The 14309-nt window shown below is 37.4% G+C and overlaps 2 protein-coding genes and 1 pseudogene across 2 annotated transcripts; 1 reads left to right on the plus strand and 2 right to left on the minus strand.

The window, feature by feature from the left end:
- Positions 1-5375: 5375 nt before the first annotated feature.
- On the minus strand, positions 5376-7840 carry LOC113730565 (uncharacterized). The gene is made up of 4 exons (XM_027255311.2): positions 7683-7840; positions 7431-7580; positions 6093-6203; positions 5376-5917 (listed from the first exon to the last, which is right to left on the minus strand). Exons 2-4 carry the CDS (start codon positions 7545-7547, stop codon positions 5684-5686), a joined length of 462 nt encoding a protein of 153 aa, XP_027111112.1. The 5' UTR covers positions 7548-7580; positions 7683-7840; the 3' UTR covers positions 5376-5683.
- A 1336-nt stretch (positions 7841-9176) lies between these two features.
- On the minus strand, positions 9177-13304 carry LOC113730567 (ABC transporter G family member 6-like; annotated as a pseudogene).
- LOC113730568 (uncharacterized) lies at positions 13297-14124 on the plus strand. Its single transcript, XM_027255314.2, has one exon. It carries the CDS (start codon positions 13380-13382, stop codon positions 14019-14021), a length of 642 nt encoding a protein of 213 aa, XP_027111115.1. The 5' UTR covers positions 13297-13379; the 3' UTR covers positions 14022-14124.
- Positions 14125-14309: the final 185 nt, after the last annotated feature.

A 14309-nucleotide genomic window follows, 5' to 3' on the forward strand; every position in this document is an offset into this window, starting at 1 on the left:
AAGAACCTACTTTCAACTCTTGAGTTTGCTGATCTCATAAATTGTTGAAGTGGTAGCTGCACTTTAACTGATGAGTTAGCTGGGGCAATGGCAGGCAGAGTAAATTCTCTTTGTACTTGTAAATGACACCATAACAAAAAAAAAAAAAAAAAAAAAACAAAAAGTAATCCTAGTTTCCTGTTCGAATTAAAGGAATTACAATACACACTTCATATCGTTTTGTGATCTGCTTCGGGTTGTCTAATTTGGAATTAATCTTTCACATGCGATAATTAAGGAATAATATTTCGTTTGACAGAAGAAATCAGTGCTGTGGGAAAATGAAACCATAACAGGTTGCTTATAATTGACGTCTAAATTATGTTTCTGTTATACCATTCCCCGATTTTGAGCTATTATGTGAACTAAATTACGTAACAAGCATATTCACGTAGGCTCGAGTACGCACAACGCATTTTTTTTTTTTTTTACAAGGAAGGGGTGGCATTTAAGACGCCGAGAAGAATAGGGGATTGGAATTTATAACCATTATGTTTGAGATTTCAATTTTAATCATTAGATCAAGACTTCCTCGTTATATGAACAATGCATATGTAGCAAACGAAGTTGATTTTCCATTTCTTGATTTTTTCCAAGGTAATGTGACTTTGGATTTTAGATGATTGGCATGTTTAGATTTGATCTCTAGTTTCAATTTAGACTATTTTAGATCCGTTTCCAGATAATTGAGGACTAAATATGTCGATGCTAAAAATTTGACTAAATCTTTGGCAATCCTGGCATTTTGAGAAATTTTATCTCCATTAGTTTAGCCTTTTGGCTTTGGATTTTCTATTATACACTTCTTATCCCACACCTTTAGTTTGACCCATATCCCTGCACTTGAGGTGAGTGAAGATTTATTTATGTAAGGGGAAAAGTACTCACCGGGATTGTGAAACTTCAGAGGTCCCTTGGATCACTTTAGAAACTAAACAAAAATAAAAAATCTCTTCCTAGCCTCATCAGCCAGTCACCCGAAATATAAAAACATAAAAATTAACTAAGAATGAAAAATTATGGTTGTAGAATAATATGAACATACTGATCCTAGTTATTGGGGAAGACAGGAATAGAAAATTAGATTTTGTAGTCCAAAATAAATATATATAAGAGATTCATATGATCATGAGTATATAATAAAAGAAAAACAGGATATTAAACTCCATATTATATGGATAACTAGGATCATAAATCTTCGATCAGAATATGTATAATGTACTAATCCTACAAGCAGATGAGATTAAGGAGGGTTGAATGTCATTGTAATTTTCGGATTGTAGCTATGCCTTGTTTGAATTGTAGAAAATTTTTTATGTTTTTCATTAATACATTTTTTAATAACCTTTTATTTTACATATATCAAATCATTACATATTTTTTTTAAAAACTCTTAAGAATAGCAATCCAAACGAAAATGAATCAGAGGTCACCTATAATTGCTTCATGTATCACCTCTAACAGTTTGGCACAATTAGAACAAAACATTTAATGACACTTATACAGAAGGTTACCAAACGCTAACACAACATTAAAGGAGAATGATTGCGTCAATCCAAATATAGATGAAGAAAATTAGGCTTCTGATTAATGCTTATGTTGAAACAAAGTCAAGACGTTCACGTTAATTCGAACAAACATTTAATGACACATTTTCGATAATTTGGCCAAAGACTTTAGACACGAGTGTGTAAGTAGCTAACACTAGTCATTTGATCAAAGGTTATCGAAAATTCTAAGTTCAAAATTTCTGGAAAAATCTTCAAGCTTGAGAATAGAACTTGACCAAATAATTGACAAATGAATTAGTAGTAAAAGCCCTTTCAAGGTAGCCGACCTGGTGGTGTAGTCTCTAGTTAGAGCATCCATTAGAGTTCGAACCCTGTAACAAAAATGGGGAATAACCCAACAACCCAAATAAGGGTTGGGGCCTGAAGTGGGGCCAGGCCCTTTTAATTGACAAAAAAAAAAAAAAAAATTAGTAGTAAAACACTGGCACAGGAGTGCTTGCTAGGTCAAAAATTTAGATGGCATACCAAGACATTGCATTGCAGCTGGTATCTAACACTGCATAGTTGTGATCCATGCCGTGCTTGGAATCTGTATTGCACATTCACAACAAGATCTTGGAGGGATTTTTTCATGTTTAATCGTATTTCATTTCTGCAAGTAATTGTTTTGAATATTCAAGAATAACTCACAACAAGTTGACTTGTGGATTAATTACCGCCTGTCATATATGACCGGACATAGAATGTTGTAAAGGGTTTTGTTTGATTACTGGATACTGTGGACTTATAGAGAATCCATTTTAGTTTCTTTGGAAAGCACTGTAATGGATTAAAATCAAGGGGTGGATTATGTACTGTTCCAAAGGACATGTTTCAATTGGCAGCAATTTGAATTTTTCCTTGTAGCATTAGGAAGACCAAAAGTTAATTTTGGTTATTTTATTTACAATACCCTCCTAGTCTACAAGTAACTGACGGAACACTGGTAACTGCTGACTTTGTTTCTGTAATTCAAAGCTTGAATTGCTACATCAAACCTTTCTTTTAGCTCTGGAATTGATTGGGGTAGGAACCGGACCCTAATTTGGACTTTTTTGATGCAAGTTTCAACTAAGCAAAACCCAACTTTATAAGCAACCAATTTAAATTTCTTGTAAAATCTAAAGCAAGCGCATCACGTCCAAAGTTTGGGTGCAATTTCGTGTAGGAATTAGCAAAATTTCTGCCAACCAAAGCGCTTTCCCTCTTCTTGTACTACCTCTTCTCGTACTACAACTCTTTATAGAATTGTAACCCGCAAAGAAAAACCAAAAATAGTGGAGCTACACTAACCTCCAATGAGGTTTCTTATGATAATTATAGGTACCCCATTTAGATTTTAGACTCGCTAATGCATACAATGTCATTGTAAAAAAAAATCAATTTATAAAACTCACACGCTAGAAAAACATTCATAAATTAGGATTGGTTAAGCTTTAACTCAACTGCTGACCAATCTAGATAATCAATCACATTTTACTGCAAAAGGAAAATGATTGAAAACAACAGTTGTACTGTATAATTGTAGCTTCTTGAGTGATTAATAATGCCAGTTTTATAAAGCTTTCTGGTGGATTTCATGCTGAAGATTAGGTGGTAAATATTTGCTGACCTATTGTTTAATTTGCATGTCATGGAAGCGCTGAATGTTTCTATAGCTGTTTCGTGAACAAGGGAAAAAATGGCCCGGGATGGTGATTTGAGGTTTTGGGAAAAGGACACCTCCGACGGTCCACACCCAGATTTCATTTCAGGGTTTGTTCAAGGCTTCAAGCCTCCCAAGTCTCTTCTTTAACCTCAGTTGTGAAGATTTTTTGTCAAACCCAAAAAGGGGTTAGCCGTGTCGGCCAAATTCTACAGCAAAATAAAAATTTTAAACAATTAACAAAGTTTCTTTGCATTTTGGAATAGATCCAAGTATTCATCCTTATCAGTAAGAAAAATCTTTATTAAATATGAAAACTACGAATGGATCGTTGACAAATTCTTTAGGTATTCATTTTTCTCGATCCTTTTGTTCTTGGGAAAACGAAGGGACGATCAGCTTTGAACCTTGACGTCTTGCCTTAGTGATTAGAGCAGTGGGGATTTGACTATAGTGCCGGTAGCTGTCATCTGAGTAATGACGAGTAGTAAAAGAGGTCAAGAGGTAGTTCGACTAAGACTAAATTCTTGCAACCCGTGCTTTTTGGTTGCTTCCTTCAATTCGGAAAATGATTGATTACCCATTCCATATATTTCAATCCGTCTTAAGTCCCAACTCTCAACTGCAATTAATGTAGTCCCATTCAGCAAAAGGGAAACAAAAACAGACCCAGCAGCAGCTCTACTTTTCTAAGCCGAAAATTCACCTCAAGTTGCTGATTGTTATGCCGCACGAATCGATGATACTTACAATTTCTCACTTCATTTATTAGCTTGATTGTACTGCCAACTGAACATATGGTACAGTTTGCCAACTATCCCTAAATATCATTAGCTCATAGCTTTATTACAATTTATACGACGGAATAAGGGATTCATGCAGTATATTTAGATTCACAATCTAAATGGATTATCGATAAATTTGGTACTAGGTCTAGGTATATGTACCTGTATTTGATTCACAATCTAACTTGCTAGAAATTTGGTGGTGTTCGAGACCTACTCTTACTCTGCACTGGGGGCCGGGGGAGAATCCAAAGGGTCAAGGGAAAAATTCGGAAACTAAACTACCACTGGTCCAGACAGCTGCATACTCATCCGTTGGCGAAATTATTGGTTGTTACGATACTTTGGTTTCGAAACATGTTACTAACGGATATTCTCCTCCTCCGGAACAAACATACCATATTTTTGCAGTCCATCTCTACCCATTCTTGCCAATTCACGAACCGAAAATTTCTCCATGTTTTCTATGTCAGCGAATTAGATACTTTGTGATAATCTAATGTATCATCATTCCTCACGTATGATTATTAGTATATGAAGGAGCAATTTGCAAACCATTAACCTAGGAGATGCCTAGATGGCACTGATTCACAAGTCATAGCCATATTAATCATTGTGTTTTTGCAAAATACAAGGTCCAAATTCCAACCATATAGGAAGGAATAAACTGCACAAGGTCCAAATTCTAACCATATAGGAAGGAATAAACTCCAACATCATGGCACCATAAAACTGCTTACGATTATTTTTTTTTTTTTTTGGATTCTTATCTGGAGATAATCTTCCACAAATAGTAGTATATTGGTTTGTTTGAACAGTGAGTTATTTGTCAAAATTTATTTGTTTTTGCTGCAAGTTCTTAGCTCTGTAGCATATGAATAAAATGCGAGAGCTAGAGTGAGTTCCATGGCACCGTAATTCTGTGAGTCCACAGCTAATGTATTGAAGACGATTCGAGATGAAATTATATCAAATAGGATTATGTCTGCGTCATGATATACAAGTTTAGATTGTGATTTTCTGCCAAAATTTTTTTTACATTTCCGTGAACACATTTTCCAATCACTTTTTTATCTCACATATATCAAATCAATCATTTTTTTTACCTCACATACATCAAATCGCTATAATACATTTTCCTACAAAATGTCGTAAAAATAGCAGTTCAAACAGGTTTTTAAAGTAAGTCGAGAACAATGATGAGCATACATATCCAGTGTGGAGATGCAGAACACACTGCGCTGCTGCCAACACAATTGCTTGAGCTTGAACACTAAAACACGAGACCATGAGGCATGATTACTCATAATACACCGATGTGAAGATCAATGACAAGGTAACAACGACATAATCAGGTCAGGAACCAGAAATTGTATTCATCAATCCCACACTGAACAAGATCGATCATTTTAAGCGAGGAATAACGTGCAGTTCATACTAATGAGTAATTGTTCTTTAAGGGTTCTAACATCAACGGTACACAAGATAGGCACCTATATTATTCAAGCTGGGTAATGAAAATCTCTTTCTTTCTTTCTTTCTTTTTTAAATACCACAGCCAATTCATATAAAAATATACAAGCAGGCGACAGAGATTTGAAAAAGGAGGCCAAAAACTTTTACTTTTAAGTCTATTAAAGAAATTACAAAAGAGGCATATCAAATCATCTCAGTTCAGCATGAGATGGTTTTGCAGGCTGTTTCTCCTCCGTTTGTTGATTTATGTCTGTAGTTTGACCAGGTGCAGTTTTTTCGGCTTCAGCCTTCTCTAGTAAAGCCTGCTGTTGCATGGCACGCATCATATCCTTCATTTTTCTCTCTTCTCCTTCGAGCTGCATTTTCATGATAATATCTGCCTGTTTGTCGATTGGCTTGAAATAATCTTCAATGGCAGCCTCCTGCAATAATCAAAAGATAATCAAGTAAAAAGATGTCACAAAACAAGGGGGGCATATAAAAATGTGGAGGAGAATAAACCAAGGGAAAAGGGTGCTGCCAATAATGTCGTTATAACCATGCTATTATTGTCATGGTTAAACTAAGTACAAAAAGGGTGTTGAGAAAAGAACTCACTGTTTCTTCAAGCTTCTTATTCAATGCCTGCATATCTTCCACCATTCGCTTGACTTCAGACAAAATTATTTGCTCAGGAACCTGTTTCAAAGCTTCCTTCCTTTCTTGGGCCTGCTCCAAATGCGACAAGGGACATATTAATTAAAGACTAAAGGAGGATTCCACAAACAACCATCCCTGAAGCAAAGGAAATTCTGAAAGCACATATACTGTAAACATGGAAAACGTATTTTGGGCACTCCATAAGCAAATTTGGCAGAGCTGAAAATCATATATTCAAAAAGTAACTTCATAGCAAAGGTTCTCACCACATGCTATTGCTACCTCATTTGCGCTGCCTATCAAAGTTTCCACCAAAATGGAACCGCTGAAGTATCCATCACTGACTATAAAACCAGGTACTACATGCTTAAGATCAAATAAACACAACCTCATGATTACTTGGATAAGGCACTAACCACACAGTAAAGTGATACCCATGATGACATATACATTTATATATCTATGAAAAACAACAATTGCATTCATCTTCAAGCTAGTAAATTTCACTGCATATCAAAACACAATTCCCTGGGCATGGATGTTGCATTTCCATTCTACTTTTTGATAAGAAGCTTTTCAACTTCTGTATCTTCCAATGCTCAAGTAGCTTATCAGCCACCACAATGCCCATTTCACTAAGCTTTCAAATAACCAATCGCCACATTAAATCAAAGTTTCTTACCTTTTTTGCTCTAGGAGAGCAAGGCAAGACAAAGAATGTAAAATTCGTGGCAGTATTTTGAGGCCGTGGTGCTTAGAAACTGCTTGTTCCACAACATGATTTGTCATGTTTGCTCTAGCTTACAATATCTTAACAAGCAGAGGATCCAACCAGCTACACTGAATCAAATTTTAATGTTTGTGGAGCTACTTATTCTAAAATCTGTTATAATCTTCACCCTCTGTGGTTTTTGAGCAATGAACTCTACCAGCCTCGTTAACGGAAATTTTCCAGTACATGGGAGTCACAAATTTTACAGATTGCTGATGCAGCAGCCTGCTGAGCACCAGGACATCCACATTTAAGCACATGAGCAGTGATGGGTCCATATTTAAGCACATTAATCATGTTCCTAAAGTGCTCCAACAGCACATTCTTGTAGCAGTGGACCATCAAATAAGCTAACAACTTTCGAATTTCCCTTTTAGACAACAGATTCGTAAAGAAGGTGACTACCAAAATGTCTGCACATTTCTAACAATTATCTACCACATTTTTCTTAATTAACAGCACCCGAAAAAAAAAAGGAAGAATCAAATCAAAACTGTAACAAGCTGGAGGGAGAGGAAAGGTACCTTTTGGAGGCGTTGTTGAAGCTGCAACCGGTAAGATCGAATTCGTCGCTCCTCGTAGCCCGAAAGGACCCTAACATAGAACATCGCTTTCCTCCCGAACTCTATTAGCTTATTCATTTCAATTACCTGTAAACTTCTTTTCCCCGCAAACTAAAAAGTCCAACCAAATCCACGATTACGACTTCCTTGAAAAATGAAACTGAAAATTTAGCTTTCCTCTACTCAGAAGAATACGCCGCACTTTTCCATTACCTCGTCAAAGACAATAACACAATTTTTCAACACCACCGGGAGCCGCCAGCAGCCAAAATCACGGGTCAAATGGTGGAGAAGGCGAAGCAGAAGGTTATCGCGGCGGGGAAGCCAGGGGGCCTGGTGGAGAGTGGAGGTGCCGTTGGGTTGGAGTGGTGTGTGGGTATTGTCATTGGGCTGGTGGGCTTAATCCGTTCAGTGACGATGGTCACAAATGCTTGGGGTTTTGACATTTGGGTGGGCTCAACAATTGATTAATACTAGTAGTCTCTTTTAGATTAGTTTTACTTTTTCCATTTTTCCTGTTCTGCCATCTTTTTTTTTTTTTCCCGATTTTCAGTAGATCTAGTCTAGAAATAAATGTATAGAAATCACTCCAATGTAGAGGTGTCAAAATGGGTGATTTGGACGGATTTGGGTTGATTAATATGGGTAATGGGTATAAGTGAGTCAACCCATTTATATCCATTTAATTAGATGGGTATAAATGGGTAAGTTAAAAAATGAATTGGGTAATCAAATCATCCATTTATAACCCATTTATTCTAACTTTTTGTAAACTCATATAAATTCATTTTTGTAAACTAAGTTATCAATTTATACCACCCTTTGCACCCATCATTAGTTTTAAATATTTACTTATAATGTACAATAAGCCTAATTACCAATTTTTTTCCCATCCGTACCATATGTCGCAAATTTACATACTATTTGATAATTGAACAATAAGAATATAAAAATTTGAACTAAGTATTATAAAAGTTAGCATAAAACTTAATCCAAAAATTTTGAACCCCTAGCATATTTTTGTATGTAAATTTAAAATTTTATTTTAAAAAGGTAGGAAAAAAAACTAAAACTTGTCATAAATTAGTAATGCTGAAAAATGAGTAAGTTAACAAACTAAGAGAAAATAAAATAATAAGATAAAACTAACAAATAATAATAATAATGAAACAAAAATAGTTAACATCATGACAAAATGAAGAATCTGACCAAAAAAAATGGGTGGGGGAAGAGAGGAGATTTGAGGGAAGATAATTCTAAATGAGTTAATTGGGTTACTTAATAATATCCATATGCAAAAGTTTAAGATATTCATATCTATCTATTTATGGGCGGATATGGGCAAATCTAGTTAAATAGGTTTGTTTACCGTGTATACTCCAATGTACTTGACCAATTCACTACATTAATTGCTTCCTTATGGTTTAAACTTTTATGATGGTGTAAGAACTACTATCAATAGTAACACTACTTGTCAAAAGAATTAGAAATAAATGGTACCACTTTACTAAATTAGGCAAGGAAAGCATTTCATACTCTGCCTCTCAATTTCCATAGCAGATGCAGCAAAGCCGCCGTTTCAACAATGACCTATATATCTTGTTCACATACTTCCATCTCGGTATCATAGTAGTATGATGACAAGATCATGGTGATGGAAGGGTTCAGTAGGCATTACACACATCACAGAGAAAGCAAGTAAGAAAGTAATTAAGGTGTTCCCCTGCAACATCAGGACGCCATATAATATAATGATCATGACATTGTGTTACATTTTCATAGGAGTCAATTAATTACTTTCTTTTATTCTTATTGCCAAACAACAAAGTAAAGTAGTAATACAACATCCTAAAGAAGAATCCCCAAGCAATGGTGATCCAAAAGCATTCCCACTTTCCAAGATCAGCCATCCCTCTGCTTCAGTAGGTCTGGTCCAGTCGCCATGCACGTCGAGCTTGTAATACTCATGCCCAAGGCTTCACCCATGCCGCTCAACAGCTGCTGTTTCAATCCAACCGGAAATGTGCCAAGGGGAGTTTCATCAAAAACTTCAATTGCTCTAACAATACATCTTCTGGGATCATCGAATTCATTATGCATTATTGCCTCATAAGTATACTTCTTGAGGGATTAGTGGAACCAAATCCAGTAGGATGGGATTTGATCGCGAGTTGCGTATATCCCACAGAAGAGAGCAAAGGAACCCAGAGTCGAGACGATAACAATGTATACACGGCTTATATCAGGAAGCAATCCTGACAGAAAAAGAACGAATGAATTCGCCCCCCAAAATGAAGCCAAGATGACTAGGAAATAGATGGAGAACCCCGTGAATCCACCTTGGAGACCGGGTCCCCAAAATGTAGTGATGGAAAATGTAATTGAGAGGAATAAGAGCGACGGAATCCAGGTTAATGCGTCAGAGAACCAATAGGAGCATAGTCTGTAGACGTTGTAATTTGTTTCCCTTAGCATTATGTTCCTCTCCTGGAGTATAACCGCCAATCCATCGGCACAAATGTAATAGACTGTAGTTGTCACAAATGACAAAAATGCTACTCTTTCTTGATATCCTCTGGGCGAATTATCAAGTTGCCAAAACAATGATGCCACAATAAATCCTGTAATCAGGTTTGCTCCGAATCGACTAGCAAAAACCTCTGGCATTCGACAGGAATTGAGGAATGATCGTTTTGATAACACAGACTGCAGTCCAAAAGGAATTAGCATATTTTGGGATCTCAACACGAGGAGTAATACCATCTTTGTTGGTTGTCCTGGACTCCAATTTGCCTCGTGAAATGCACGACTTGATTGCTTCCTTCAATGTCAATCCATGCGTGACACCAGATGGTTCCACTTCTGGTACTATTCCTATGCTCAGGTTTTGTTTTTGCCATATCTGATTGAATTGGACCATGTTGCTAATCCCATCAGCAGAATATTCAAGATCGCAAATGAGATCCAAAATAGCTTCTGAAGGGTTCTTATCCGCAGGTATTGGATGCCCAAAATTCTCCATAAACAAAGGCAAATTGGATGGAGAGCCACCGTAGACTACTTGTCCACGAGACAAGAATAACAAACGGTCCAATAGGCCAAGAATTCGAAAACTTGGCTGGTGTATAGACATGATTAGAATGCTTCCACTCTAAGCAATGCGCTGTAAAACCTTCACCACCATGAAAGCACTAGTTGAGTCAAGCCCTGTGGTGGGCTCATCAAGAAATAAAAGAATAGGATTGTGTATGATCTCGATTCCAATGGAAACTCGGCGACGTTCTCCACCAGATACTCCCCGATGCCCTTCATCTCCAGTAACGGTTCGAACTGCTTTCCGAAGGTCTAATTGATCGATCAAGTTGTGAACTCTTTTTATCTTTTTGGATTTGGAGAGATATTGAGGGAGCCTCAACTCAGCTGCAAACATCAAGGTTTCTTCAACAGTGAGCATTGGCAGAAGGAGGTCATCTTGCATAACGTAGGCAGAGATGGCTTTGAGTAATTTCGGATCCATTTGTTCGCCATTGAGAGTGATCTTTCCTTTTAAGCTTCCTACCGATATCCGATTAGCCAATGCATCAATCACGGTTGATTTTCCTGACCCCGAGGGACCTAGAACTGCCAAGATTTCACCATTATGTGCCTCACCAGAGATATCATTTAGCAGAACTTTTGTCACTGGCTCCTCAGAAGGGTGGTTGCTCTTATTGCTGCAGGGGATGATGCTCGACCAGTTGAGTTTATGGCTTATTTTGACACTGTAGGAGAGGTTACTGAAAGAGAGAGTGAGAGGATAAGCCTGATTTTGGATGTTGGGGTTCCTAATTTCGACGGCAAGGTGAGCTGCAATTGCCTGGCCGTTGTCCTCCCCCTCTGGATCACCAAAGCTCGCCAAAAGGGGAGTTGGTGATGCACAGGCAGTGGAGGTGGTAGCAGGTTCCATCTGCGCCATTGGTCAAGGCTAGCTACTAGTTGAGACTTGAGACTGAAGGGATACTCTTCTTCTACCACCTGCTGCAAGGCCTTGGTGCTTCTTTATTCTCTCAAATCTTAAGTTGTAGAAGTCAAAGGCATGGCAAAGTGAATCAGTGATTGATTGTGTATCAACTGTCCATAGCATGTGAAGCTTCTTTTCTGAGAACAGATGATCAGAGGATTCAAGTAGTATGAGCTGGAGTCTAGGTTGTGGACGATTATTTGTCTTTTGAAGGCTCATGCACAGGGAAGGAGCCACATATCAGCGGTCATGGTAAAATGTCAATGCGTGAGAGGGAATTAATCTAGCCTTTTCTGCTCGGGAAAGAGAATATAATTATCGACATGAAAGAGCTTATATATATGTATGAAAAAATGAGATTTCCAGAATTGGGATTCCGAAGGGACAGAAAATTCCCCCATGCATTCCCATCTGTATCATGAACCTGCAATTTTAAAACCTTCCAAACTCATTAAAAGCTGGATTTTCTAAGATGGGAAAATGAACTCTCACATATTCATATGTGATATTTTACACCTTTTGAAAGTTAAAACAGGGACTAAGCACCTCAACTGCTAGTATTTCAACCTAGTTTCCAAAAAGAAAAAGAAGAAAACTGTCTAATGAATGTGTTCGTGCCTTAAAGTTTATGCGTGCTTAGGATATCGTTTATTCGTATGTCATAGACCAGTTAATAGTAAATGATTCTCTAACAAATCACCCCAGAAGAGTTTTCTGTTTTCACAATCTTTGAAGAGAAAAATGATTTAGCTGCCTGTACTTGGTAAACAAATTTTACACTTCCGGGTTCTCTCCAAAAACATGCTTTGATTCTTTTTTTTTTTTTTTTTTTTAAAAAAAACTTTGACTTCTTTGATTGAATCATGCCAGCGACAGGTAATGTTATTAGTTGCATGGTATTTAGCATAAAACTAGAGATTAATTGGTGAATGGTCAGTAGCAAATTACATATTTTAAGCAGGGTGCACAAAATGCAACATCGTGTTAGCAAAAAATGTACCATAATTTGGTGAGGGAAACGAACCGTGCAAGGTTAGTGACAAGCTTAATAGGGCAAACTTTCCTGAAATTCGTATCTTCCACAATCTTTTCAGACTTTGTGTGTGTGTGTGTGTGTGTGTGTGTGTGTATATATATATATATATATATGTTTCTTAACAGACATCATGCAACAAAACTAATAGTAGTAACAGTTTCTTCTATCCACCACGACAGCTAGGAACAAGTATAAAAATTTTAGGGCTGGATGTAAAACATTACTCCTAACAGTTTGGAAGGGCTGGCTGAAAAATTGCAAATGGTTTTGCCTACTTAAAAGTTGTTCTTGAATGACAATAATTGTTCTTCGAATTTAATAATGTGCTATTTTTTTTTTCTGTATGCTAGCAATATTTAATAGGAATACCTGATTGTAGCTACAAAATATCACCCTCACAAGTAGCATGGAAAGAAAGGTCCGTAGTTAAAATTGTAAATGCAGAGTAGAAAAATATGAGAAGGAAAATGAGAGTTCAGGATAAGTCAAAGCCATTAGTATCATTTTAGAAATAAAATGCGAATTTCCTCAATTGTGACAAATTTTCGAAGAGTTTCAAAGCTATTTTTTTGTTTTGTCCAAAGGAAAAAATGGGTTTTCTTTTCCTCCTCCTATTTAAGGCTAACTTTTTTCTTTTTTTTTGTCAAACATTTAAGGCTAACTTATGGTTGATATTAGAACACATAATGCTGCCTACTGCCACGGTTGCACATTCCACCATAGTTTTTTTTTAAAATTTTTCCCTTTTCCAAGGGATTTATTTTTCAAAAGGGAAAAAATAAAAAAGAAAAAGTTTTCAAGGCAAAAATGCAAAAGAGAAGACTGAAAGAAGGATACTCCCCTTATCCAAGAAACCAAAGAAAGGGAAGCACAAATGGCGACATTGCCATCCTCTACTTTCCAACTCTCTAACCCAAATCCCTTATTTCAATCATCATCATCATCCCCACGCACTTGCTCTTTACTCAAACTCCACGCGCCTCCCAGCCATTCCTTCACCATCATCACTCGGGCCACTTCCGATGACTCCTCCTCCGACGAAACTGACCAGACCCAAACAGAATCTTCGGGCTCCGACTCAGACGTCTTCGAGAACCGCCTCTCCCAAGTCCGGCTCCGCTACAAAAGCGGAACCGGAAAGAAAGCGGAGGTCCGGAAGACCCGGAAGGGCAAAAAGGGAGCCTCAAGCTCAAGCTCCGGTTCCGGGATGTACCTCCCGCCGGTGCCCCTGAAGGAGGCGGTCTCAGAAGGGCTGAATGTGGAATTCGGGTTCAGCCCGTACTCGGAGCGGGTTAACGGGCGAATTGCTCTTATTGGTCTAACCGCCTTGATTCTGGTGGAGCTGGCAACGGGTCAGGGGGTGATAAAGTACCATTCGCCGGCTATAATTCTAATTCAGGTTTATTTCATGGCGGCGGCTTCGGCATTGTACGTTAAGCACGAGAAAGAGAAAGTAAGTGTTTGGCCTCAGACCCAGTCATCAGCTTCTTCCTCCTCCTCTTCTGCTGACAAATGAACACTGACAAAGTTAATATTCAGAAGGGTTGGTAATTGTAAGCATGTAAAATTCTGAATCTTTTTGCGTTCTTGAATTTATATGTGTTGGCTATTTTCAACTACTTCTACTGGGACTTCCTTTCTTTCACCATGCTTATTAGCATTCTTTTTATCCTTTTTTTTTTCCCCTTTCCCCGAGAAAGGAAAAGAAAAAAGGAAAGCTAACCGGCCAAAAAAAAAAAAAAAAATCTCAAAACGTCAATAAAAATGAAAAAACAATCCGATGACTTTGTGGGCTCCTAGGCCG

Source organism: Coffea arabica, chromosome 2e (genome assembly GCF_036785885.1).
Source record: "Coffea arabica cultivar ET-39 chromosome 2e, Coffea Arabica ET-39 HiFi, whole genome shotgun sequence".
In the NCBI taxonomy this organism is placed as follows: Eukaryota; Viridiplantae; Streptophyta; class Magnoliopsida; order Gentianales; family Rubiaceae; genus Coffea; species Coffea arabica.